Source organism: Dermochelys coriacea, chromosome 15 (genome assembly GCF_009764565.3).
Source record: "Dermochelys coriacea isolate rDerCor1 chromosome 15, rDerCor1.pri.v4, whole genome shotgun sequence".
Taxonomy (NCBI): domain Eukaryota; kingdom Metazoa; phylum Chordata; order Testudines; family Dermochelyidae; genus Dermochelys; species Dermochelys coriacea.
Genome location: NC_050082.1, coordinates 33,129,757 through 33,153,494, shown reverse-complemented (window position 1 = coordinate 33,153,494; position 23,738 = coordinate 33,129,757). Strand labels below are relative to the sequence as shown.

The following is a 23,738-nucleotide window of genomic DNA, read 5'->3' as shown; positions in this document are numbered from 1 at the left end:
GTATATGCTAGCTCTCAGTCTAAGGGGAAGTGAGTGACAGACCTACTGAGTCTCTGGGTGAGGGTAACAAGGGAAAAGAACAGTAGCAATGTTATGGTGGGGATCTATTATAGACCACCAAATCTGGAAGAGGAAATGAATGAGTCATTCTACAAGCAGGTAACAAGATTAGCTAACACATATAAGCTAGTATTAATGGGGGATTTTAACTTCCCTGATATCTACTGGAAGACTATTGCAACAAAACATAATACGCCATGCAAATTCTTAGTATGTGTAGGGGACAGCTTTCTGATTCAGAAAGTTGAGGAAACGTCTAGTGGGTTGTCCAGTTAGGATCTGATTTTGACCAGCAGGGATGAGTTAGTTGTGAACGTGAAGGTGGTCAGGAACTTGGAAGGAAGTGATCATGATCTGATAAAATTCAAGATACTATGGAAAGGATCACATGAGAACAGCAAAACAAGGACACTGGACTTCAGAAAGGCAGATTTCAGCTGACTCATAGAAATAGTAGGTAAGGTCCTATGGAAAGATCAATTAGGAACAAAAGGAGTCAAAGAGGGCTGAAAGTTCTTAAAAGATATAATACTAGAGGCTCAACATCAAGCAATTCTGACACAGAGGAAAGAAGAGCCACAGGAGTCCATTGTAGCTTTCAGAGGGCGCTTTTTAGCTATCTAAAAACCAAAAAGGATACATACAGGAGATGGATGGAGGGGCATAGCACGAAGAAGTATACACAAGTGTGTAGGGACAAAATCGGGAAAGCCCAGGCAAAGAATGAGTTACAGCTGGCAAGAAATGTTAGAGACAACAGGAAGGGGTTCTTAAAACATTTCAGACAAAAAAGAAAGATCAAGGATGGTGTGGGGCTACTGCTCAAGGGAGAAGGTGAGCTGGTAATGGAAGATGATAGGAAGGCAGAGCTGCTCAATACCTACTTTGCTTCATCATTGCTCAAAAAATAACATGTGACGGGACAACTAGTGAAGTTACCAGAGACAATAAAGGGGAAGGGATGCAGATTGGGATATAAAGAAGACACCAGCCATCTTCTGATCAATTTGAATGAATTCAGATCAGCAGAGCCTGATGCTATTCATCCAAGGGTACTGTAGGAATTAAATTAAGAAAACTCGGAGCCACTGGCAATAATATTTACAAATTCATGGATCACCAGAGAGGTCCTAGAAGACTGGAGAAGGGCTAACATAGAACACATCTTTAAAAAGGCAGGAAAGGAGGAGCCGGGAAACTATAGACCAGTCAGCCTAACTTTGATACCTGGGAAGCTACTAGCTACTAGTATGTATAAAATGTTTTAAACATTCAATTTGAAAGTACCTGGAAGATGAAGGAGTAATCATTAGCAGCCAGCATGAATTTGCCAAGAACAAATCATGCCAAACCAGCTTGATTTCCTGATTTGGTGGATAGTGGGAATGCAGTGAACATAATAAACCTGGACTTCAGCAAGGCTTTTGATATAGTCCCAGAATGATATTCTGATAAGTAAGATGGAGAAATGTGGGTTTAACAGAACTACCATTAAGTGTATACATAATTGGTTAAACAACCGCAAACAAAGAGTGAAATGATATCGGATTGGAGGGAGGTCTCAAGTGGGGTTCCACAGCGATCTGTTTTGGCTCCAGTCTTAACATCTTTATTAATGACCTGGATGTAGGTATAGAGAACATACTGCTCAAGTTTGCAGATGACACAAAGCTGCGGGGGGGGGGGGGGGGGAGTGCCAATACTTTGGAGGATAGCACTAAAATTCAGAGGGATATTTGTGTGATGCTGTTGCAAAAAAAGCAAATGCAATTTTAGGTGGCATTAACAGAGGCATAGCATGCAAGTCACAGTAGGTGATAGTTCTCTTTTGCCACAGAGAGCAGGCCAAGAGGCAGTGGGTTCAAACTACAGCATAGCAGATTTACATTAAATCTTAGGAAAAGCTTTGACTGTAAGAACAGTAGGACAATGGAACAGACTGCCACGGAGATTGTGGAAGCTTCTTCACTGGAGGTTTTCAAAAGGAGGCTGGATAGTCATCTGTCTTGGATGGTTTGGACACAATAAATCCTGCATCTTGGCTGGGGGTTAGACTAGATGACCCTTTTGGGCCATTCTAACTCTGTGCTTCTAAGAGTCTTCTGCTGTTGGCAGCTAATAGGGCTAGTCTTGGTGCTCCAGTAGCAGCAATGTGGGTGAAGGTGCTGAAGGTCCATAGTTCAAACCCTACCAGTGAGACCTGATATGAGGGTTGGGGGAATTACAGATGCACTATATATAATAATCTGTCCTTTCAAAACAAAACTAAATTCTAGGAAATGGAGGAGATGGTATGATGAGGTTGTCTCCGATGGCATATGGCCCATCCATGTCTGCTATTAGCAAATACCTCCAGCTGCCGGAGATGGGACACTAGATGGGGAGGGCTCTGAGTTACTATAGAGAATTCATTCCCAGCTGTCTGGCTGGTGGGTCTTGCCTACATGCTCAGGGTCTAACTGATCGCCGTATTTGGTATCAGGAAGGAATTTTCCATCTGGTCAGATTGGTGGAGATCTCAGAAGGGTTTCACCTTCTTCTGCAGCATAAGGCAGAGGTCACTTGCTGGTTTGAACTAGAGTAAATGGTGGATTCTCTGAAATTTGAAATCTTTAAATCAAGCTTTAAGGACTTCGGTAACTCAGCTTGAGGTCATGGGCCTATTGCAGGAGTGGGTAAGTGAGTTTCTGTGGCTAGCAATGTGCAGGAGATCAGACTGGATGATCATGATGGTCCCTTCTGGCCTCAAAGTCTCTGAGTTTTACTCTTCCACCAGCAGAAGTTGGTCCAATAAAAGATATTATCTTACCCACCTTTTCTTTCTCATATCCTAGGACCAACATAGTTACAATAACACAGCAAACATAATGACACTTACTTGCTGAGTATTTTCAGTTACTAATTTTTGGTCTGCGGGCAGATTCTGCTACTCTTACTTCAGGATAGTTCTACTGTTTTGAACAGGGCTATCAGTGGAGTAAGATACTACTCCACATGAGTATGGATGGCAGAACCTGGCCTTTAGTGACCAGTTCACTGTGAATATTCGCCATTTGAAATCTGAGTTGTGTTGGTTAGTTGTGAATGGACACATGCTTCTGTCCCCTTGTCAAGCTTAGCTTAAACTCTTTGAATCCAGTACCAGGACAAATATTTGTATAGTGACTTTAAAATTCTTTCCAAAAATATTCTCAAATATTTTGCTTAAAATGCATTTATCCAATTTTCCTCCCAGGAAACTCATTTGTATAAAGTGAACACACAGGCATAATTGTAGACTATTTATGGAAAGCAAATGCAAAAGAGACAAGACTTCACTAAAAATTTGAATGACTATTCATAGAACAGTTTCTTTGCAGTATTCACCCTGCTATTGTTAGTTAACAATCAGTATAAGACTGCATTCATAATAGCTAATATGAGCAGTGACACTATACTGTAATGAGTGAAACTAGAGAGACTGGGATATCGCAGCTCATTTTTATATTGGCCTGGGTCATTGTAGAACATTTCTAAGCATATTGAAAGGGTGTTAATTTCAGAAACTGGAGATCTAGTAGGGAATGGCAGAATTCTTCTGTGCTCTTAATAATAATGGATCTTCCTTTAAAGCCCACAGTGGAATAAAATCTTTACAAAGTAAAGCAGTAGCTTCTTCAACACAGAGTCAGTGGTAAAATGTTTTGCCAAATAGCAAAATAAGACCATTTTCTGTTATTGCCATCAACTAGATGCCTGTTGGAGCCAGATATCTCAATAAGTAAATTGGATATTAACATTTGCACTAGAGAAAGGCAAAAAGCCAACAGTGGAAGATCAAAGAGAGGGGGAGCTGGAAGACATTCAAAAATTAGCGTAGCTCAGTATGATGGAGCAATGCTACAGTTTCATGGATAAGCAGATACAAAATGAATGTCTTCTAGTGTATATTTTTCTGAATCTAGTTGAAGAATAAGATAGGGGCTTGTTTGTTTTTAACAGCAACACTTTTCCTGCTAGATAGAATTCTGAGGGTTGGTTTTGTTTTTTTAAAATTTGGGTAAAAAATGATTATTCCCTATCCTCAGGGAAGTTGGAGACTGAGAGCGCTGCTTACTCAGATATAACAGGGTACTGCAAATATGCAGTATAATATACAAGCTGTACACACAGCTTTTCCAATGAATGCACTTTGGTACTAATATTCATTGGCACCCTTGCTCTTCCGTTCTTTGCTCTAAACAGCTCTGGCATTGCACTTCGGTCTTGACCTGCAATAGCTTCTTTTTTTCTAAGTGCAGGTTTCTCCAGAGTGGCAGGCTTGACAAAATTGAACAAAGTCATCCCTGCTATGTGTATCTATCAGGTTTATAATATGGACATCTACTCTTCTACTCCCATTAAACAACATTTCAGTTCTGACCCAATCAGAGATGTGAATTTGTGTCTACAAATAGATGGCTAGTGCTGGTTTTCTTTACGCTGATTTTGATAGCACAGTATTCCCCATAACAAAAAAGTTGAATATAACTGCTTCATCATAGAGAGAACATCTCTTTGACATATCTGATATGTGCTGAAACTGAGCAATGAGAGTGCCAATTTTCCTCCCCAACTCTGGGCCCCTATATTACAGCATCTGATGCCATTGACAATGGACATCCGACTGTCTCACTTCAAAAAAAGAAAAGGAGTACTTGTGGCACCTTAGAGACTAACAAATTTATTTGAGCATAAGCTTTCGTGAGCTACAGCTCACTTCATCGGATGCATTGATGATGTGCTCCATTGTTGGTGCCTGGTGACCACAGTCACATACAGTATTTGCCTCATTTTCCATTTAAAGAGGGTTTGTCCACATCTCCCATGAGATGTCTTGATGCAATTCAATCTGCACCAATCTTTCCAACATAAATCAAAACCCGGTGGTTCCTTGGCAGGGTCAACAATGAGTTGTTTGTTTTGAACAGTTGAAACGTTCCATGTGACTCTCCATTGAACCTCAGTGTCGAAGTTGGGTGTAAGGGTTTTGATGTGGTTCCATAGAGGATTGCAGGATTTTAATTTTGATTTTGGCAGGTTCTGCAGGTCATCGTGCAATGGGATCCTTGCGTTTGCCTTGACATGGTTAAGAAAGCGAGATGTCTGAGCAGCTCTTCTAATCTGTGGAGGCTGGATGTGCGATAGGACCAGGAGCCAGTTGACTGGAGTTGATTTGAGCATCCTTGACACTATGCACATAGCATTATTGAGTTGTATCAAGAAGTTTAGTGTGACTGCTGAGACACCACACTGGTGCACAATATTCAGCTGCAGAATATACAAAGGCAATTGTTGCAGTTCATAGGGTCTGTGAACTGGAGCCCCATGATGTTCCAGCCAATTTTCTGATAAGCATGACACTAGACCTAACCTTATCACAAGTGCTCTTGAGGTGTTGTCGAAAGGTCAGACTCTGGTCTGGTATAGCACCGAAATACTTTGGGTTAGCTTTGTGGCTGACGCTCTCAGTACAGAACTGCATATCGAGTTTGGTATTAACCATTTTATTGTTCAGATGGAAAATGGCTACCATGGGTTTTTTTTGGTTAGGCCTAAGTTTCCCAGCATTGGAAATAATCAGCTATTGTGCTAAGATCTTGGGTTAGGGTGCAGCTGATGGTATGAAGGCTTGTATGCTGAACCGGTAAGGCAGTCATCTGCATACATGAATTTCCTTGACTCCATCGCTGGCATATTCGTGATGTGTAGATTAAAAAGTATTGGGGCCAGGACAGATGGGAGGGATGCCTGAGGGATGCCCAGCAAAGGTGACTGCAAATGCTGTCACCTCTCATCTTTTTTCTAAGAGTAAGATGCCAACAGACAAAATTACATGCCAGGAGGTCCAGCGGGAAATCCACAAGAACCAACAATGCTCAGAGGAATCCTCACTCTCCTCTCCATATTCTGTCAAGGAGATCAATGTTGCACGGTTGGAAACCAAAAACCAGAAAGCTGCAGCGGTTGATGGCATTCCTCCAGAATTTCTCAAGAACCGGGGAAGAATGGGGACAGGATTGGCTGCTGATGCTTTTTACTGCTGTGCATAGAACCCGAGAAGTGCCAACAAGCTGGTGACAGGCAACAGTGCTTGCCCTACTGAAGCCTGGGAAATCCCCAGAGGATGCAGCCAGCTACCACTCCATCTCTCTCCTCTCACCCATCAGCAAGCTCATGGAATGGGCACTGCACCGCTGTCTGTCTGATATTATCAAAGAAATCCCACTAATAGAGCAGGCCAGATTTTGCCTGAAGAGGAACAGTTGTGACCAACTAGCTTCACTTACCAGCCACATTGAGGCAGGATCCCAACGTAAATTGAAGACGGGAATTGCCCTTGTTGAACTATCCTCAGCGTATGACGCTGTCTGGAGACAGGGCCTCCTCCTCAAGATCTCCTGCATCATTCACTGCAGCAAACGATCCACCTCTTGCCAGTGATGACCAGTGACCTCCGCTTTAAGTTACACCTTAATGGCCAGATCAGTAAACCAAACACCAGTAACAGGTAGACAGTAGCCTGTTGTATATCTCTTAACTCCAATGCAAATAGCAGTTCCCTGATGATCAGTCTGCCTAGTCAAGATCAGCAGCTGGATGAAAAGCAATTGACTGAAGTTGAACCCAAGCAAGTTAACATGGTTGGGAAGAAGAAAACAATTTGAAGACCATGTCACTTTGCTTTCTGCAGCTTAAGGGTCCTCTCGGAGTGCCCATTTCTGCGACAGCTGCAAAAATGTCTTCTTCCATCTATAACTAGCAGCCCGTTTTAAAATCAGTAACCTGGCCACAGTGACCCTGTCTTTTTTGTCCTCCAGGCAGAACTATTACAACTCTCTGTTCCTAGGTATGAGTACAATAACATTAAAAAAAGCTTAATTTAGTCCAGAATGCAGGCATCTACTTTCTCAGTAACACCACTCTCCAAGATCACTTACTCTAGAGCACTGCTCACTACACTTGCTCTGGCTCACCACAGAATGCCAGGTCAAATTCAGGGTCGCTATTTCAAATTTATTAAGATTTTTATTTTTTAAATTTATTCATGTTTTTGGCTTAGTAACTAGAGCTATTAAAATGAAGTAGTGATGAATGAGGAAAATTCAGGAAAGTGGGGAGAGAGAAGGTAAAGTAAAAACACCTGTGATTTTCCAAAATCCTATTTTGTATTTAAAATTTCAAACTAAAACTATGCATTGAGGCTTGAATAGTGTTGCTTTCTGTTTTGTTTTCTTTAATTCATTTCCATAGAAATGTTCTGGTAATGATTATTCTGATATGCTTCTAATTATACTCTCACTACAAGGCTTTGCTTCTGCTACAGCAGCTTCTTTTTGCAAAATAGCTTGTAGCAAGGAAGTCAGAAACAATCCCTGGAAAAGAAACTTCAGGCATCCAACAAAACACGTATAAAAATCAACCAAACACTTAATAATTTTGGAAAACAAAATCTTAACATATGTATTGTTTTCCTGATAGACAGGGATTTGGCATTGTTTACCTGCATCTGGTTGCACACACACACACACACACACACACATATATATACACACACACACACACAATCAAGTGCTATTCACCTTTTGAGGCTTACATTTTCCAGGTTTGGTCTCAGTATCAATGTGGTTATTTTTTGGAAAGTTGATACAAAATCCCATCAGCCTTTTTTAAGATGAAAAAAATCAGGTTTTCCTGAGTATGTATTCCAGGAGAATAGGTCAAAAATATCTAAAAATAAAGCCAGACAATTTCAAGTTAGAAATAAGGCCTCGTCTGCATTAGAAAGGGTTTTTCAGTATCGCTATACCCAACAAACCTGCCTAGTGGAGACACAGCTTATACTGGCAAAAGCATTCTTTTGCTAGCATTGTTATACCAGTTCTCTAACCAAAGTAAGCCATCCCAGCAAAAGGACATTTTTGCTAGTGTAACTGCATCTATGCTAGGGCTTTTGCCAAGATAGCCATGTGTTTGTTTTTTTTCACATTCCCCAACAACAGCATGGCTCTGGGAAGAAGGATAAAGGAGTTTGAGGCATAAGTCATGTTCTCATCCATCCTCCCTATTGAAGGAAAAGGCCCAGGTAGGGGCCATCGAATTGTGGAGGTAAATGTGTGGTTGCGCAGGTATTGTCTGAGAGAGGACTTCGGATTCTTCAACCTTGGGATGTTGTTCCAGGAAGAAGGATTGCTAGGAAGAGATGGGCTCCACCTAACAAAGAGAGGGAAGACCATCTTCGCAGGCAGGCTTGCTAACCTAGTGAGGAGGGCTTTAAACTCGGTTTGCCGGGGGATGGTGACCTAAGCCCAGAGGTAAGTGGGGAAGTGGGATACCGGGAGGAAACACAAGGAGGAGAGTGCAACAGGGGAGGCCTCCTGATTCATACTGAGAAAGTAGGTCAATTGGCTATTTATCTTAGGTGCCCGTACATGAATGCAAGAAGCCTGGGAAACAAGCGGGAAGAATTGGAAGTCCTGGCACAGTGAAGGAACTATGATGTGATTGGATTAACAGAGACTTGGTGGGGTAACTCACATGACTGGAGCACTGTCGTGGATGGGTATAAACTGTTCAGGAAGGAGAGGCAGGGGAGAAAAGATGGAGAAGTTGCACTCTATGTAAGAGAGCAGTATGATTGCTCAGAGCTCCAGTATGAAACTGGAGAAAAGCCTGTTGAGAGTGTTAGGGTTAAGTTTAGAGGCGAGAGCAGCACGGCTGATGTTGTGGTGGGCGTCTGCTATAGATCACCAGACCAGGAGGATGAGATAGACAAGGCTTTCTTTGGACAACTAACAGAAGTTTCCAGATCACAGGCCCTGGTTCTCATGGGGGACTTCAATCACCCTGACATTTGTTGGGAGAGCAATACAGCAGTGCACAGACAATCCAGGAAGTTTTTGGAGAGTGTTGGAGACAACTTCCTGGATCAAATACTGGTGGAACGAACTAGGGGCCATACTCTTCCTGACCTGCTGCTCACAAACAGGGAAGAATTGGTAGCAGAAGTAGAAGTGGGTGGCAACCTGGGTGACCATGAAATGGTTGAGTTCAGGATCCAAACAAAAGGAAGAAAGGAGAGCAGCAGAATACGTACCCTGAACTTTGGAAAAGGAGACTTTGACTCCCTCAGGGAACTGATGGGCAGGATCCCCTGGGAGGCTAATATGAAGGGGAAAGGAGTCCAGGAGAACTGGCTGTATTTTAAAGAAGCCTTACTGAGGGTTCAGGAACAAACCATCCAAACATGCAGAAAGAATAGCAAATATGGCAGGCAACCAGTTTGGCTTAACAGATAAATCTTCGGTGAGTTTAAACACAAAAAGGAAGCTTATAAGAAGTGGAAACTTGGACAGATGACTAGGGAGGAGTATAAAAATATTGCTTGAGCTTACAGGGGTGTAATCAGGAAGGCCAAAGCACAACTGGAGTTGCAGCTAGCAAGGGATGTGAAGGGTAACAAGAAGGGTTTCTACTAGGTCTGTCAAATGATTAAAAACATTAATCACGATTAATCACACTGTTAAATATTTATTTAAATATTTTTAGCTGTTTTCTACAGTTTCAAATATATTGATTTCAATTACAACATGGAATACAAAGTGTACAGTGCTCACTTTATATTTATTTTTATTGCAAATATTTGCACTGTAAAAAACAAAAGAAATAGTATTTTTCAATTCACCTAATACAAGTACTGTAGTGCAATCTTTGTCATGAAAGTTGAACTTATAAATGTAGACTTCTGTGCAAAAAATAACTGCATTCAAAAATGTAACAATGTAAAACTTTAAAGCCTACAAGTCCACTCATTCTCATTTCTTGTTCAACCAATCGCTCAGACAAACAAGCTTGTTTACATTTGAAGGAGATAATGCTGCCTGCTTCTTGTTCACAATGTCACCTGAAAGTGAGAACGGGCATTCACATGGCACTGTTGTAGCCGGCATTGCAAGATATTTACATGCCAGATGAGCTAAAGGTTCATATGTCTCTTCATGCTTCATCCACCATTCCAGGGGACATGCGTCCAGGCTGATGACAGGTTCTGCTCGATAACAATCCAAAGCATTGTAGACCGACGCATGTTCATTTTCATAATCCGAGTCAGATGCCACCAGCAGAAGGTTGATTTTCTTTTTTAGTGGTTCAGGTTCTGTAGTTTCTGCATTGGAATGTTGCTCTTTTAAGACTTCTGAAAGCTTGCTCCACACCTCATCCCTCTCAGATTTTAGAAGGCACTTCAGATTCTTAAACTTTGGGTCAAGTGCTGTAGCTATCTTTAGAAATCTCACATTGGTACCTTCTTTGCATTTTGTCAAATCTGCAGTGAAAGTGTTCTTAAAATGAACAACATGTGCTGAGTCATCATTCGAGACTACTATAACATGAAATATATGGCAGAATGCGAGTAAAATAGAGCAGGAGTTCAGTCACAAATTTAATGAAAGCATTATTTTTTTAACGAGCGTCATCAGCATGAAAGCATGTCCTCTGGAATTGCGGCTGAAGCATGAAGGGGCATACGAATGTTTAGCATATCTGGCATGTGAATACCTTGCAATGCTGGTTACAAAAGTGCCAGGCGAATGCCTGTTCTCGCTTTCTGTTGACAGTGTAAATAAGAATTAAGCAGCCGTATCTCCTGTCAATATAAACAAACTTGTTTTGTCTTAACAATTGGCTGAACAAGAAGTAGGACTGAGTGGACTTGTAGGCTCTAAAGTTTTACACTGTTTTGTTTTTGAGTGCAGTTCTGTAACAAAAAAAATCTACATTTGTAAGTTGCATTTTCATGATAAAGAGATTGCAATACAGTACTTGTATGAGGTGAATTGAAAGACTATTTCTTTTGTTTATCATTTTTACAGTAGAAATATTTGTAATCAAAAATAATATAAAGTGAGCAGTGTACACTTTGTATTCTGTGTTGTAATTGAAATCAATATATTTGTAAATGTAGAAAAACATCCAAAATATTTAATACATTTCAATTGGTATTCTATTGTTTAACAATGCGATTAAAACTGCGATTAATCGTGATTAATTTTTTTAATCGTGATTAATTTTTTTGGGTTAATCGCATGAGTTAACTGTGATTAATTGGCAGCCCTAGTTTCTACAGGTATGTTAGCAACAAGAAGGTGGTCAGGGAAAGTGTGGGACCCTTACTTACTGAATGGGGAAGGCAACCTAGTGACAAATGATGTGGGAAAAAGCTGAAGTACTCAATGCTTTTTTTGCCTTGGTCTTCACAGACAAGGTCAGCTCCCAGATTGCTTCACTGGGCAGCACAGTATGGATAGGAGGTGAGCAGCCTTCAGTAGTGAAAGAACAGGTTAAGGACTATTTAGAAAAGCTGGACATGCACAAGTCCATGGGTCTGGAAATAATACATCCGAGGGTGCTGAGGAAATTGGCTGATGTGATTGCAGAGCCATTGGCCATTATCTTTGAAAACTTGTGGCGATTGGGGGAAGTCCCGGATGATTGGAAAAAGACAAATATAGTGCCCATCTTTAAAAAAGGGAAGAAGGAGAATCCAGGGAACTACAGACTGGTCAGCCTCACCTCAGTCCCTGGAAAAATCATAGAGCAGGTCCCCAAGGAATCCATTTTGAAGCATGTGGAAGAAAGGAAGGTGATCAGGAACAGTCATCATAGATTCACCAAGGCCAAGTCATGCCTGACCAACCTGATTGCCTTCTGTGATGAGATAACTGGCTCTTTGGATATGCGGAAAGCGGTGGACATGATGTATCTTGACTTGAGCAAAGCTTTTGATACGGCCTCCCACAGTATTCTTGCCAGCAAGTTAAAAAAAGTGTGGATTAAATGAATGGACTATAAGGTGGATAGAAAGCTAGCTAGATCGTTGGGCTCAACGGATAGTGATCAACGGCTCAATGTCTAATTGGTAGCTGGTATCAAGCAGAGGGGTCAGTCCTGGAGCTGGTTTTGTTCAACATCTTTATTAATGATCTGGATGATCGGATAGAGTGCACCCTCATCAAGTTTGTGGATGACACTAAGGGTATGTCTACACTATGAAATTAGGTCGATATTATAGAAGTCAATTTTTATAAATTGATTTTATATGGTCAGTTGCGTATGTCCACACTAAGCACATTAAGTCAGCGGAGTGCAATCTCACTACCTTGCTAGCATTGACTTATGGAGCGGTGCACTGTGGGTAGCTATCCCACAGTTCCCACAGTCTCCGCTGCCCATTGGAATTCTGAGTTAAGCTCCCAATGCCATATGGGGCAAAAACATTGTCGTAGGTGGTTTTGGGTACATGTCGTCAGTCGCCCCTCCCTCCGTGAAAGCAACAGCAGACAATCATTTTGCACCTTTTTTCTGTGTGGACGCCATACTGCTTTCAGCAAACAGTGCAGTAGGACTGCTAACCATCGTCATCCACTGCTTCCCCTGCAGCTCTGCTCTGCTGCTATTGTCTCAATAGCAAATTTCTCCATGTTGTCTGTCATGGGCTCCCAGGTACGTGTGTTCTTCCTCGGGAAATGTGCACAGTGCTAACCGTCATCCTCCACCGCTTCCACTGCAACTCTGCTCTCCTGTTGTCATGAATCCAACCCGCAGGTCCTCTCGTTGTTCTCTATAAATATCTGTTCTTGTGGCATCCGTCATCAGCCACTGCTTCCACTGCAACTCTGCTCTCCTGCAGATGCCATACCACAGCAAGCATGGAGCCTGCTCAGATCACCATGGCAGTTCTGAGCATTGTAAACACCTCCGGCATTATCCTGCAGTATGTGAAGAACCAGAACCTGCAAAACCAGGCAAGGAGGCAACGGCAGCACGGTGACGAGAGTGATGAGGACATGGACACAGACTTCTCTCAAAGTACGGACCCCAGCAATTTGGACATCCTGGTGGCAATGGGGCAGGCTCATGCCGTGGAACTCCAATTCTGGGCCTGGGAAACAAGCAGACTGGTGGGACCACATAGTGTTGCTGCAAAACTTTTGCATGCGTAAGGGCACTTTCATGCAACTTTGTGACTTGCTTTCCCCTGCCCTGAAGCACAAGAATGCCAAGATGAGAGCAGCCCTCACAGTTCACAAGTGAGTGGCGATAGCCCTCTGGAAGCTTGCAACACCAGATAGCTACCGGTCAGTCGGGAATCAATTTGGAGTGGGCAAATCTACTGTGGGGGCTGCTGTGATCCAAGTAGCCAACGCAATCACTGAGTTGCTGCTATCAAGGATAGTGACTGGGAAATGTGCAGGTTATAGTGGATGACTTTGCTGCCATGGGATTCCCTAACTCTGGTGGGGCAAAGATGGAACACATATCCTTATCTTGGGACTGGACCACCTTGGCAGCCAGTATGTAAACCGCAAGGGGTACTTTTCAAGGGTACTGCAAGCACTGTGGATCACAAGAGACGTTTCACCAACATCAACATGGGATGGCCGGGAAAGGTACATGACGCTCGCATCTTCAGGAACTCTGGTCTATTTCAAAAGCTGCAGAAAGGGACTTACTTCCCAGACCAGAAAATAACTGTTGGGGATGTTGAAATACCTATAGTTATCTTTGAGGACCCAGCCTACTCCTTAATGCATGGCTCATGAAGCCATATACAGGCACCCTGGACAGTGGTAAGGAGCTGTTCAACTATAGGCTCAGCAAGTGCAGAATGGTGGTAGAATGTGCATTTGGACGTTTAAAAGCACGCTGGCGCAGTTTACTGACTCGGTTAGACCTCAGCGAAACCAGTATTCCCATTGTTATTGCTGCTTGCTGTGTGCTCCACAATATCTGTGAGAGTAAGGGGGAGACGTTTATGGTGGGGTAGGAGGTTGAGGCAAATCGCCTGGCCGCTGATTACATGCAGCCGGACACCAGGGCAATTAGAAGAGCACAGCAGGGCGTGCTGTGCATCAGAGAAGCTTTGAAAACCAGTTTCATGACTGGCCCGGCTACAATGTGACAGTTCTGTTTGTTTCTCCTTGATGAAAACCCACCTCCTGGGTTCACTCTACTTCCCTGTAAGCCAACCACCCTCCTCCCTTCGATCACTGCTTGCAGAGGCAATAAAGTCGTTGTTTCAGAATCATGTATTCTTTATTAATTCATCACACAAATAGGGGGATAACTGCCAAGGTAGCCTGGGACGGGTGGGGGAGGAGGGAAGCACCAGGTGGGGTGGTGGATAAGGGGAGGAGGGAAGGACAAGGCCACACTTTACTTCAAAACTTATTGAATGCCAGCCTTCTGTTGCCTGGGCAGTCCTCTGGGGTGGAGTGGTTGGGTGCCTGGAGGGGCCCCCTCTCCCCGCGTTGTTGGGCGTCTGGGTGAGGAGGCTATGGAACTTGGGGAGGAGGGCTGGCGGTTACACAGGGGCTGCAGCAGTGGTCTGTGTTTCTACTGCCTTTCCTGCAGCTCCACCAGATGCCGGAGCATATCCGTTTCATCCCCCAGTAGCCTCAGCATTGCATCCTGCCTTCTCTCATCATGCGGCCACAACCTCTCATCTTGCTCGTCCCTCCTGTCCTTGCATTCGTTTTCTGCTTTCCTGGACTCTGCCGTTGTTTGCTTCTATGCATTCTGCTGAGCTCTTTCAGTGCGGGACGACTGCATGAGCTCAGAGAACATTTCATCGCGAGTGCTTTTTTTTTTTCTCCTTTTTATCTGCGCTAGCCTCTGGGACGGAGATGATGGGGGAGTGCTGAAACATTTGCTGCTACGGGAGGGAAAAAAGGGAGAGTAGTATTTAAAAAGACACATTTTAGAGAACAATGGGTAGACTCTTTCACGGTGAACCAAGCTGTTAACATTACATAGCACATGTGCTTTCGCTACAAAGTCGCATTTTGCCTCTTCTATTGAGAGCCTGCCAGTTTGGTGTCTGAGATCACACACGCAGGGCCGGGCAACAGAATTCAGCTTGCAGGCAGCCATGGTAAGCCACGGACTTTTGGCTTCTTCAACCTTCATAACATGTGGGAATGGTTTCAAACAGCAGCGCCCTCTTTTCCCATACCAAGCACCCATTGGGTTGGCCATTTAAAAGAAGGGGCTGCGGTTTTTGGGTTAATGTGCAGCACAAATCCAATTAACCCCCCCCCAGTTCTCTGGGATGATCGCTTCACCCCTCCTCCCACCGCGTGACTAGTATCAGGGAAGATCCCTGTGAGCCAAACGCGAACAGCTCAGTGTGAACGGGCCCCCCCACACCGCGTGGCTAAAAGCGGGGATAATTTCTTTTCAGCCACAGGCAAACAGCCCAGCAGGAATGGCCACCTCTGAATGTCCCCTTAATAATGTCCCTGGAGGATTTCTGCTCCATCCCCAGACATGTTAACTGACCTTTCCAGTAGCTGTACTGGCCGCGAATGCATCCCAAGTCTTCAGGGCAAATTAATCATTAAACACGCTTGCTTTTAAACCATGTATTATATTTACAAAGGTACACTCACCAGAGGTGACTTCTCCAGCTTCGTGGTCTGGGAGTCCGCCTTGGGAGGGTATTGGCTTCAGTGTGATAAACAGTTCCTGGCTGTCAGGGAGAACGGTTTCTCCACTTGCCTGTTGTGTGCTATCCTCCTCCTCATCATCATCATCTTCGTCATCCCCAAAATCCTCATCCCTGTTGCATGAGACTCTCCCTTGCAGGTGTCCACGGATGGGTAGGTTAGTGGTAGGGGTACCCCCTAGAATTGCATGCAGCTCATCATAGAAGCGGCATGTCTGGGGCTCTCACCCGGAGCGGCGGTTCGCCTCTTTGGTTTTTTGGTAGGCTTGCCTGAGCTCCTTAATTTTCATACAGCACTGCTGCGGGTCCCTGTTATAGGCTCTGTCCATCGTGCCTTTGGAGCTTTTTTCAAATATATTGGCGTTTCGTCTTTTGGAACTGAGTTCTGATAGCACAGATTTGTCTCCCCATACAGCAATCAGATCCAGTACTTCCCATTCAGTCCATGCTGGAGCTCTTTTGGGATTCACGGACTGTAATGGTCACCTGTGCTGATGAGCTCTGCATGGTCATCTCTGCTGATGAGGTCACCACACTGGCTAAACAGAAAATGAAATTCAAAAGTTCCCGGTGCTTTTCCTGTGTACCTGGCTAGTGCATCTGAGTTGAAAGTGCTGTCCAGAGCAGTCACAATGGAGCACTCTGGGATAGCTCCCGGAGGCCAATACCATCAAATTGTGTCCACACTACCCCAAATTCGACCCGGCAATGTCGATTTCAGCGCTAATCCCCTCATTGGGGAGGAGTACAGAAATAGATTTTAAGAGCCCTTTCAACAAAAATGGCTTTGTTTTGTGGATGGGTGCAGGGTTAAATCGATCTAACGATGCTAAATTCGACCTAAACTCATAGTGTAGACCAGGGCTAAACTGGAGTGAGAGGTAGATACACTGGAGAGTAGGGATAGGGTCCAGAGTGACCTAGACAAATTGGAGGATTGGGCCAAAAAAAATCTGATGATGTTCAAAGCCTTTCCAGGATGTCGAGCTTGTGAAGGAATGCACATTGGAAATGCTGGAGGAGCTTTTTACCGGAGATAAAAATAAAGATGACGTTGTAGCAAATTCCCTTGTCTGATTCCATAGCAGTGTAAAAATTGGAGGTAATTTACTAGGGTTATTTGTCAGCAGTGCTTTCTGATTTAAAAACACCAAATACATGTCTCTTGCGGTGGACAAATCAAGCAATTTAAACGACACTGCCCAGCTATTGCTGTGTGTTAGATTTTATGATGGTGAAATTTTGTGCTTAATACTATTAGAAACTTACACCACAGGAGAGATCATTTCTGAAAAGGTAAAAGACTTTTTTTGGGGGGGGGGATGGTTTATGTCTGCAGAAATTGAACTTGTTTGTTACAGATGAAGGTCCCTCCATGACAGTGGAAATGAAGGGCTTTGTTTCATGTTTGGCAGTGATACAATCTTCATTAAGTACATGCATCATTCACCAGACTGTCCTGTGTGCTAAGTAGTCTGGGGACCTGAAAAAAAAAAGGGTATTATGATGAGATTAGTGAACTACATACACTCAATTTTTAGCTTACAGCATCGTCTTTTTAAAGCTCTTTTACAAGACTTTTCAGCTGTATCCAGTGATCTGTTGCAGCACATTGATGTTCACTGGTTAAGTAGGGGGCATGTGTTAGAAAGGTTTTGTGCGTTTCGTAAAGAAATAATAGAATTTCTTTCAAACCATAAGACCAACAACGACTGCAAGTTCCTGGAATTTATGAATGATGTCTCCTTTATGTCACAGATAGCTTTTCTGTACGATAGTACTGGTCATTTGAATTCCCTCAACTTGCAGCTCCAAGGCCGTGCAAGCAGTGTTGGGAATCTGTTTGAAAAAGTGTCTTTCAGACAGACTTAATAGGAAACATTATGCACTTTCTCACATTGCATTTTGTTGCTACATATGAAACTTTGATGGAAACAATGCAAGAATTCCTAAACAACCCAATAGAAAATTTAAAATGTGATTTGAGAATTTTAAAATTCCAAAGGATTTGCTTTTATTTGTTCATGATGAGTGTGTCATCTCTGGTGATGGATCTTGCTCCTGAAGCAAAGAACATTCTTGATTCAGTTGATGAAGGTGCTTTTCAATTAGAAATTGTAAGGCTTCAGAGTTCAGATATATTAAACACAAAATTCTGAGAAGTGGGACTTCGTGATTTCTGGATTCAATATGCTGGCCAGTTTCAGAATAGCCAGAATCTAGCCATCTATCTTTTAACAATGTTCGGATCAACATACTTCTGTGAATCTGGGTTTTCTACCGTGAACAGTATAAAAAAAAAACTACACAGCAATCACCTGACAGATGAGCATCTTCACCAGTGGTTGGTGCCTTGCCCAGACTATTTGCAAACCACTCTTCACAAAGCTTGCCAGAGATCATCAATGTCACTCTCTCCTTAGAGATTGCCAGAAACATAGGTAATAATGTTGTTTTATAAACTTTGTTAAAAGATTGCAACATAAGTATTAGTGTTTCCATCAAGGTCTTTGGCAGCTGAAGGTTTGTTCTGTTTTTTTTATTTTGTCAACGTTCTGTGCAGATGGCCTACCTCTTTGGTCATAAAATTCTAATATCGGCCTGCGGGTAGATCTAATTGAGTATCACTGCCTAAAGTGTAGGGACTGCATTTCTGTCTGTCCTTTTTAGAAACTGCTCCTCACATATCCCCCAAAACCCTACACATTGGTAAAGGTATGACAGACCCCGGCCCTGTAGTAATACTGCTGTTAATATTTACTGGGATTAGAAACAAGTAATAAAGTGCAACTCAAAAATTTTCACATCTGATTTCTTTGGACTTTAACTTCATTATCAAATTTCAGAATCAAAAAAAAATTTACTTTTATTATGTTTGTACATCTAAATGTGTATAAATATCATATACTTCAACATACGCAAGTAGCAGAACAGTCACTTTTTTCCATCTCCCATCAAAAGCTTAGGAAAATGGATGTGTATTTTCAAAGTCTCACTTTTCATGTTTTTTTGCACAAAATCTTTAATAACTTTGTTGTCGTATACTTTTGAGCCAATTTCAACTTTACTGAACAGCAAAACCCATAATATATCTGTTGGTTCCTTTGAGACCATTACAAATATTTATCAGTTTTAGCTTTGAAAAGTTTCGATTTCCTGGAAAAAAAATTCACAGGTAAGGTAAGGGCAGTGTGCAGGGCAAGAATGCTATTGGAAAGAGGTCATCTTTTTCTTTTTCTTGTTGATAAACTGAAAGGTATGTTGAAGCTGTGGGGGTTGAGAGTTATATATAAACTCTAAAAGAAAAGGAGTACTTGTGGCACCTTAGAGACTAACAAATTTATTAGAGCATAAGCTTTCGTGAGCAGCTGTAGCTCACGAAAGCTTATGCTCTAATAAATTTGTTAGTCTCTAAGGTGCCACAAGTACTCCTTTTCTTTTTGCGAATACAGACTAACACGGCTGCTACTCTGAAACATATATAAACTCTGTAGGTTCATAGTAGTTAAACATTAACCACTAATGTTAATTGGATTGGATTAGGCTTCATCCATCTGCTCTGACATTCAGCATGATGAATTTCTGTCAATTCCTACAGTTCAGTGGGTTTTACCAGATTAACAAACATCTAGAAATCTCACTCATGACCACGTTCAAATACAAGTTGCTTGCCAAGATCATATAGGTATATCTCACTTAAGCAATTCCCTGCCCGTGCAGGGGCCTTGGGCATTAGTTTGCATCAATCCCTCTATTCTCTGCCTGTGGCACACAATAGCTTAGTTTTCCAAGCGTTGTAATATTATGGTCTATTTTTGGTGGTTGAGTTTAGTGAGTGGGTGGTGTTGGTGGCCAGGGATTCGCATGAAGGGAAAATGTCACAGTCCCACTTGTTTTGTCTTTCCCCTTTTGCAGATAACAACCAAGCAGTTCTCTTTGCCTGTATATTTGGAATTCTTGGCTTTGGAATTCTTGTGGTTCTAATCTTCCTGCTGTGCAAAAAGCGGAAGAGGTAAGGAATCATTCTAGTAAGTTGTTACAGATATCTGAGCAATTGAGAGAGGAAAGGATTTTTAGTCAGAATATTTTAATTTCTTTGGGGTATTTTGTCTTCTATGCATCCGATGAAGTGAGCTGTAGCTCACGAAAGCTTATGCTCTAATAAATTTGTTAGTCTCTAAGGTGCCACGGGTACTCCTTTTCTTTTTATACCTAAAAAGTGTCATTTCAAAACAGACATGGTGACACCCAAGTGATACTTTTTTTTAGGTGGTTCTACAATTTGTCACAAGGCTCCATAATTTATCATGCACCTTTGACCATTTCTCTTCCTCTCTAGTCATAAATCCATCAACTTTGGGCATGCTTCTAATATCTCTTATGAAAAAGTCTAGTAGAATTTAATAGGAAACAATCAGCTTTCTCTTTAGGGTTGTCAACTATCTGGAGTAGCTCACAAGCACGAGTGCCACCCTCAAGGGAAGACTGTCAAGAAGCAGGGAACCCCAAATTGGTTGGGAGTCCTATAGTTAGTTTTCACCAACCAAGTAACAAGTGTGAACTCCTCAAACACTATGGGGCTTCCTAATAGTGGAGTCTCAGACAGACCCCTTGGGTACTCCCATCTGTCTTGCCATCCAGGAAAACTTGCCTTTGTGATAGATGGTCCTTTACACCAAAAATCACAACAATATTCAGGTTACTCCCAGTCCCAAAAGACCAGCCACTTACCCCAAGTCAATCGCACCTTAGACCTCACACCAATGACAATGCTTGTCATTGACAATGCCAATCCTATAACTAAAGATTTATTAACTAAGAAGAAGAAATGAGAGTTATTTACAAAGTTAAGCCAGGTAAACACACACACAAATGAATTACAGTCTTAGGTTCCAAAAGGTGATAGAAACTGCTGAGATATACAAGCTTTCTATGTCTTTTAGCGCTAAGCAGCTTTGGGATCCCTTGCTTATGCTTGGAAATATTGCCCTCTCCAATTCCAAGCAGTATAGTGATACAGTTCCTTCAGGTCTGGGGTTTTTATTCCCTTCTCCCAGAGTTCAAAATGATGGGACAAGTGTTTGTTCCCATCTCCTCTTAACGGGGGGCTGGAGGTGGGTGTAATCAACCAAGTCTTTGTCCTTTGATGTTTCACAATGGCTCATTTGGTTTCAGTGGGCCTTCTTCTGTGCAGGACCATCACTTTGCATTAATTAATGCTTCTTTCCTGTTTGGTGAGTTACACAGTCACAGAGGTTTACAGTGCAAACAGTCAATATAACTTTATACCATGTGTCAAGGTTCCTTCCCCACTCTGAACTCTAGGGTACAGATCTGGGGACCCGCATGAAAGACCCCCTAAGCTTATTTCTACCAGCTTAGGTTAAAACTTCCCCAAGGCACAAAGTTTTTGCCCTTGGATTAGGTAAACGCTGCCACCACCAAGTAATTTAACCACAGTCAGGAAAAGGACCACTTGGAGTTCCTATTTCCCCAAAATATCCCCCCAAGCCCTTACACCCCCTTTCCTGGGGAGGCTTGATAATAAACAAGATGAACACAGACCAGTCTTGGATTTTTAAGATCCAAAAAACCCAATCGATTCTTAAAAAACAGAACTTTATTAGAACAAGAAAAGATAAGAGAACAACTCTGTACAATCAGAATGGAAGATAATCTTACAGGCAGTCAGATTCAAAACAGAGAGAATCTCTCTAGGCAAAACCTTAAATTACAAAAAGACACAAAAACAGGAATACACATTTCCTCCAGCACAGCGAATTTCACAAGCCAAAACAAAGAAAACCTAATACATTTTCTAGCTAGATTATTTACTAACTTTACAGGAGTTGGAAGGCTTGCATCCTTGATCTGTTTCCGGCAAAGATATCACACAGACAGACCAAAGCCTTCCCCACCTCCAGATTTGAAAGTATCTTGTCCCCTCATTGGTCATTTTGGGTCAGGTGCCAGCCAGCTTACCTGAGCTTCTTAACCCTTTACAGGTAAAGGGACTTTGCCTCTGGCCAGGAGGGATTTTATAGCACTGTATACAGAAAAGCGGTTACCCTTCCCTTTATATGTATGACACCATGGGATACAGATGTTATGAGTGAGATCAATACAAGCAGTATCCAAGCATTTCATCAAATCTAAATATATTCTTACAAACTTAAATCTATTTTAGCAATGCTAGCACACAGGTGAGTCAGACTGTTTTCCAGCTATGCATTTGTTAGTCTTCATGAAACCTAGGGGCCTTGGCTTGAGCTGGCACCTGGTCTGCCAGCGTCACAGCGTGTTTGAACCATCCTGTGGAATTTAACAGAGAATTGTATACTTGCTATAGAAACCTATGGGATAATTTAAAAGTCCTACAGAAAGGTGATCATTTGCTATTAAATTCCATAGCATTTTAAGAGAGAGATGTAATATATATCTGCAGAGAAGATTAAAATATCTTATACATACATGAGCCTGCAAAATGTTTTTTCTTTTCCACCAAGTATGGAATTTTCCCAAAAAAAGTTACATTAGCAAAGTTCAAAGTTGGGATACTTAATTTATTGAAAAGCTATTTTAGCTTACTATTAGAGGTCTCTGTGACTTCTGGTCCCTGTACACATGGATTTATTTTGACTGTGGCATCTGGCTTTACAGGCAGAGAGATCTAAAAAATAATATTAATGAAACTTAAAATTCTCTATGGCTCCTTTTCTGTAAAGACAGTCACCATTATTGAATTTATGGAGAAGTGAGATGGGAAAACATATATGGCAGTAATACTCAATGAAGCCTCAGACACCACCAACACTCTACCCATCACTGAAAATACAAACCAATTGATTCTGTCACCCAAAATCCACTAATTCTGGCACTCCCCAGAACTCAAACCATTTAATGTTTCCTCCTACAAAACATACTTATTTAGTGTTGCCTCATACAATTAACACAGAATCCCATACCACAACCTTCATGCATAATTGATATAGATTCCCATAGAATCTAGATACTTACCACAATTAATGCAATGTCCTCACATACAGAATCACACAGAAAATTCATGGAGAGCCCCTTTCACCACCCCCACATTTGGCAGAGTCCATATACATTACAGATTCCCACTGGGAGAACTCATCACAATTCATATATTCTCCCCTCCCAGGCCTGGGAAGCACAACAGCGCTGGGAGATGTTCACATGTCCCCACGACTGGGTAGGGAGCTGAGGGTGGAAAACCACCAGCTAACCATCGGCACATGGTCTGCCAGTAGAATTGATGAGGTGGGACAAACTGATGGTGGGATTAAAAAGTGTAGATATGGCAGTTTCTGAGCCCTGCATTTAAATTAATTTGTGATTTCTTCCCCCCCTCCCCATGATATGTGGCATTTACATAGTACGCAATGTTCTGTTAGGTTTTGTTCAAAACATGAATAAAATGAGATAAAGTTACACAGTTCATAACTTCAAACTTCCAAAAACTACCAATAAACCCTTCATGTCCCATCCACCATCATACATTCTGTTGATCTGTATATGCTACATGTTGCTGAAAGAATCTGTATTTTACAAATGTTTTAGGGAATTTAGAAAAAAAATATAGTATTGGGATTATTTGAAGTCCATGAGATCCTGCATGGTCCTAGAGGTCGGCACTAGTAGAGCTTGAGGCAGGGTAAGGGCCTGTGTGTATAGCTGTAAAGCTATTTGCACTAGAAAAGCCATATTAGATTATCTAGTCTATCCATAGGGAGTCATGAAAGATTGCTAACTACAGTATATTCTCCAGTATAGTTTTAAATATGCCAAGTTATATGTTTTACTATTGTACATGAGACGAGATAGAATACACGTCTGCAGAACTCTGGCACTGAGATAGTTAAATAAAAGACAGACAAGGATCTGATCTTGGTGTTTTCTGCTAGGACAAGGCACTTACATGTACACATCATTGCTTGTTGTGAATGTGACAAGAGAAAATTGGATGTGAAGCCTTTTAAACAGAAATATTGCCAATTTCAGCTGTTCAAAAATATTGAGTCAGCACCTAACAAATCATGAGATTAAAAAAATAAATTTTGGTTTTTTGATTTGTCTTCTAGCTTTTAAGCTGTTAGGGTTCACATTTTCAAGCTTTTTTACATGACTGTCA

General features: G+C 42.0%; 1 protein-coding gene and 1 long non-coding RNA gene across 10 annotated transcripts in view; one reads left to right on the top strand and one right to left on the bottom strand.

Moving 5' to 3' along the window:
* Positions 1-23,738, top strand: part of KREMEN1 (kringle containing transmembrane protein 1) — a 136,678-nt gene that overhangs the window by 42,585 nt on the left and 70,355 nt on the right. Inside the window, exons 14-15 of one of the 9 annotated variants that reach the window (XR_006275783.1) lie at positions 8,082-8,393; positions 19,499-19,595. The exons of 7 other annotated variants lie outside the window; for them this stretch is intronic. Coding sequence is in view for 1 of the 2 variants with exons in the window: in XM_043497774.1 (XP_043353709.1) it covers positions 19,499-19,595 (97 nt within the window). In the remaining variant the exon portion in view is untranslated. Of the gene's footprint in view, positions 1-8,081; positions 8,394-19,498; positions 19,596-23,738 lie in introns of those variants that run through there. One more of the 9 variants, XM_043497774.1, reaches the window with a different exon arrangement.
* LOC122456748 lies at positions 1,212-21,994 on the bottom strand. Its single transcript, XR_006275784.1, has 3 exons — positions 21,752-21,994; positions 13,797-13,799; positions 1,212-1,225 (listed from the first exon to the last, which is right to left on the bottom strand). It is a non-coding gene; the product is annotated as an uncharacterized LOC122456748 (long non-coding RNA).